This window comes from Poecilia reticulata, chromosome 12, assembly GCF_904066995.2.
Source record: "Poecilia reticulata chromosome 12, P_reticulata-male-v2, whole genome shotgun sequence".
In the NCBI taxonomy this organism is placed as follows: Eukaryota; Metazoa; Chordata; class Actinopteri; order Cyprinodontiformes; family Poeciliidae; genus Poecilia; species Poecilia reticulata.
In genome coordinates, this window is record NC_088841.1 from 29094625 (window position 1) to 29098328 (window position 3704).

Genomic DNA, 3704 nt, shown 5'->3' on the forward strand with positions numbered 1-3704 from the left:
TTGTTGTGAACTGGTTCATTTTATAATTGGGCCTCCAGCCTTAAATTACAGAACTACAGATAACAAGGAGGTTGGAAAGAGAATTATAAAATTATACAATTAACTACATTAATCCATTTCAATTTTAAAATAAAGATGAACTTTTATGCTTGAATATGTAACATTATGTTCAGCTGTTGAAATAAGTCAGTTTTATTTTTGCACACAGACCCCAGTGGGACATTTTAAAGAGACAATGCACCACAATAAAAACTGAAACATGAACATTTACTTAATCATTAACATATTTATATAAAAAAACTTTAGTAACAATGTGTGTCCTTACAGAGCTTTGTTGGAGGCTTTAACCACTGGCAGCAGCCTCAGAAGAACCTCCTCTGAAGCAGAGTATTTCTTCAGGTCAAACACATCCAGATATTTTCCTGATGACACTAAGATGAAACCCAGAGCTGACCACTGAGCAGGAGACAGTTTATCTGGGGAGACACTTCCTGACCTGAAAGAATGTTGGATTTCCTCCACTAGAGAATGATCATTCAGTTCATTCAGACAGTGGAACAGATTGATGCTTTTCTCTGCAGACACATTCTCACTGATCTTATGCTTGATGTACTGAACTGTTTCCTGATTGGTCTGTGAGCTACTTCCTGTCTGTGTCAGCAGACCTTGTAGGAGTCTCTGATTGGTCTGTAGTGAAAGTCCCAGGAGGAAACGGAGGAACAAGTCCAGGTGTCCATTTGGACTCTGTAAGGCCTGGCCAACAGCTGACTTATGGAGAGACTTTGGTTTAAGTTTTTTAAATGATGAAGACCTCTTAGAGGTTGGTTTTTCTTCCATCATGTTGACCCCAGAGTTGATGAAGGTCAGATGAACATGAAGAGCAGCCAGAAACTCCTGAACACTCAGATGGACGAAGCAGAACACCTTGTCCTGGTACAACCCTCTCTCCTCTCTAAAGATCTGTGTGAACACTCCTGAGTACACTGAGGCTGCTCTGATATCAATGCCACACTCTGTCAGGTCTGATTCATAGAAGATCAGGTTTCCTTTCTGCAGCTGATCAAAAGCCAGTTTTCCCAGAGACTTGATCATCTTCCTGCTCTCTGGACTCCAGTGTGGATCTGTTTCAGCTCCTCCATCATACTTGACCTTCTTCCCTTTGGTCTGAACCACCAGGAAGTGGATGTACATCTCAGTCAGGGTTCTGGGCAGCTCTCCTCCCACTATGATATCCAACACATCCTCGAGAACTGTAGCAGTGATCCAGCAGAAGACTGGGATGTGGCACATGATGTGGAGGCTTCGTGATGCCTTCATGTGGGAGATGATCCTGCTGGCCTGCTGCTCATCTCTGAATCTCTTCCTAAAGTACTCCTCCTTCTGGGGGTCACTGAACCCTCTGACCTCTGTCACCATGCCAACACACTGAGGAGGGATCTGATTGGCTGCTGCAGGTCGTGTGGTTATCCAGAGGAGAGCAGAGGGAAGCAGTTTCCCCCTGATGAGGTTTGTCAGCAGAACATCCACTGAGCTGGACTCTGTAGCATCAGTCAGGATCTCCTTGTTGTGGAAGTCCAGTGGAAGTCGACTCTCATCCAGGCCATCAAAGATGAACAGAACCTGGAAGTGTTCAAAGCTGCAGATTTCTTTGGTTTCAGTAAAGAAGTGATGAACAAGTTCCACCAAGCTGAACTTTTTGTCTTTCAGCACATTCAGCTCTCTGAAGGTGAATGGAAATATGAAGTGGATGTTCTGGTGGGCTTTGTCTTCAGCCCAGTCCAGAGTGAACTTCTGTGTTAAGACTGTTTTCCCAATGCCAGCCACTCCCTTTGTCACCACTGTTCTGATTGGTTGATCTCTTCCAGGTGGGACTTTAAAGATGTCTTCTTGTTTGATTGTTGTTTCTGGTCTGTGTGGTTTCCTGGATGCTGTTTCAACCTGTCTGACCTCATGTTCATCATTGACCCCTCCAGTTCTTCCCTCTGTGATGTAGAGCTCTGTGTAGATCTGGTTCAGAAGGGTTGGACTTCCTGCTTTAGCAATCCCCTCAAACACAGACTGGAACTTCTTCTTCAGACCAGATTTAATTTGATGTTGACAAACTGCACCAAGATGTTCTATATTAAAACAAAATGTAAAAATCAGTAATGAAACAAAATGATCTTCTGTAGATGATTTAAATAAATTTGATTCAGTCTCTTCAGAAATCAGTAAATGTGTCATTTATCCATCAGGTCAAATCTTTGTACAAATCCTCTTACTGTTCTGCAGACGGTCAGCCAGCTCGTCATGCTTCATCCTCCTCAGGAAGTTCAGTGTGATCTTCATCACTGCCTCTCTGCTGCTCCTTCTCTGTTCTTCATACTCACTTTCAAACACCTCATCATCCTCTCTCTGACTCTCTGAGCATTCTGGGTCATGTGGACTCAGAACCTTCTGGATGTTCTTCAGCTCGTTCTTCACAAAAGTGACAATGTTTTCCTCCAGTAGCTGGAACAGAATAATAGATGAAGGAAACATCAAACTGAAATCATGGAGCCAAACACCAGATGGATGTTGGACAGACTGACAGTCCTCTGGTCTACAAAGTGCAGCATGGAGACGACTGTGAACAGAACCATGGAAAAGTAGTTGTTCATGTACAGACCATAAATATGGAGTCCAGCTGTGTTTGATGCTGCTGGGCAAATGGACCACTTAGAGCCTCTGAGCTCTGCTGGTCCTCTCTGTGGAGTAACCAGGAACAATCAGGAAGTCAGGAAACATTCATCCAGCAGTATTTACACAGAAAATCACCAACATTTTCATATGAAAAGTCCTTAAAGCAGAAACCCAGTGTGTCACATGAACACAACACAGAAGTTAGAAAGAGGAAGATGAGCTACAAGTATGAAGACCACTAACACCAGAATCACCAGTAGATATTTTTTTTAAATGTTGGTGCTAAACTTGGACTTCAAACTATCCACAGTCAGCAGATCTGATGCTGGTGGAGACAGAGTCCCAGAGCTTAGGGACAGTGGAAGTGAAGGCTCTGTCCACACAGGTCTTGCCTGAACTAAAAGCTCTATGGGATGTTAAAGATCTAAAGCAGTGGTCCCCAAAGTCGGTCCTCGAGGGCCGGCATCCTGCATGCTTGAGGTCTCTCCCTGGTTTAGCGCACCTGGAGCAAATGATGGCTCATTAGAGGCCTAAGAAGAACATTGACATGCTGAAAAAGTTGTTACTTCCATCAGGGAGAGAATTAAAACATGCAGGATGCTGGCCCTCGAGGACCGACTTTGGGGACTACTGAACTAAAGAGTTCAAGGGAATTGAAACAGAACTGGGTAGGAATAAAACAAACTCATGGGGAAGTTACTGTTTGCATACACCATTACACATATTTGTTACACAACTTATAAACAATTTATATACAATACAACACGGGTGGCCTACACATAGTTAACACACTAGGAACATGTGTGAATGAGCAAGAATGTGTGAGACAGTATGTGTGAAGTCAAATCAGAAAAGAAAAAAAAGATGAAAAAAAAAAAAAGAACCACGCGCTTCCACACGGACCTAAAAGAGGGACGGACAAGAAAAAAAAAAGAAGATGCAAGTGAGAGCCGCCAAACAAAGAGGACAGGAGTTTGCGGACTTTTGAATCACAGATCCTATCCAACCTGTGTACAACTGGATGATCTTTTGATGAGCAGAGA

At 43.2% G+C, this 3704-nt stretch overlaps 1 protein-coding gene across 1 annotated transcript; it reads right to left on the minus strand.

The window, feature by feature from the left end:
• Positions 1-321: 321 nt before the first annotated feature.
• On the minus strand, positions 322-2849 carry LOC145553992 (NLR family CARD domain-containing protein 3-like). The gene is made up of 2 exons (XM_081613212.1): positions 2262-2849; positions 322-2117 (listed from the first exon to the last, which is right to left on the minus strand). The coding sequence occupies exons 1-2, from the start codon at positions 2518-2520 to the stop codon at positions 322-324; spliced, it is 2055 nt and encodes a 684-aa protein (XP_081469338.1). The 5' UTR covers positions 2521-2849.
• Positions 2850-3704: the final 855 nt, after the last annotated feature.

What these genes read in the sequence shown, in the direction of transcription:
- LOC145553992 (XM_081613212.1), bottom strand. Translation starts at nt 2,520, where the DNA reads ATGTTTCCTTCATCTATTATTCTGTTCCAGCTACTGGAGGAAAACATT. An exon ending in GGCTGACCGTCTGCAGAACA is followed by an intron (nt 2,118 to 2,261) that starts GTAAGAGGATTT and finishes GTTTTAATATAG; the next exon opens with AACATCTTGGTGCAGTTTGT.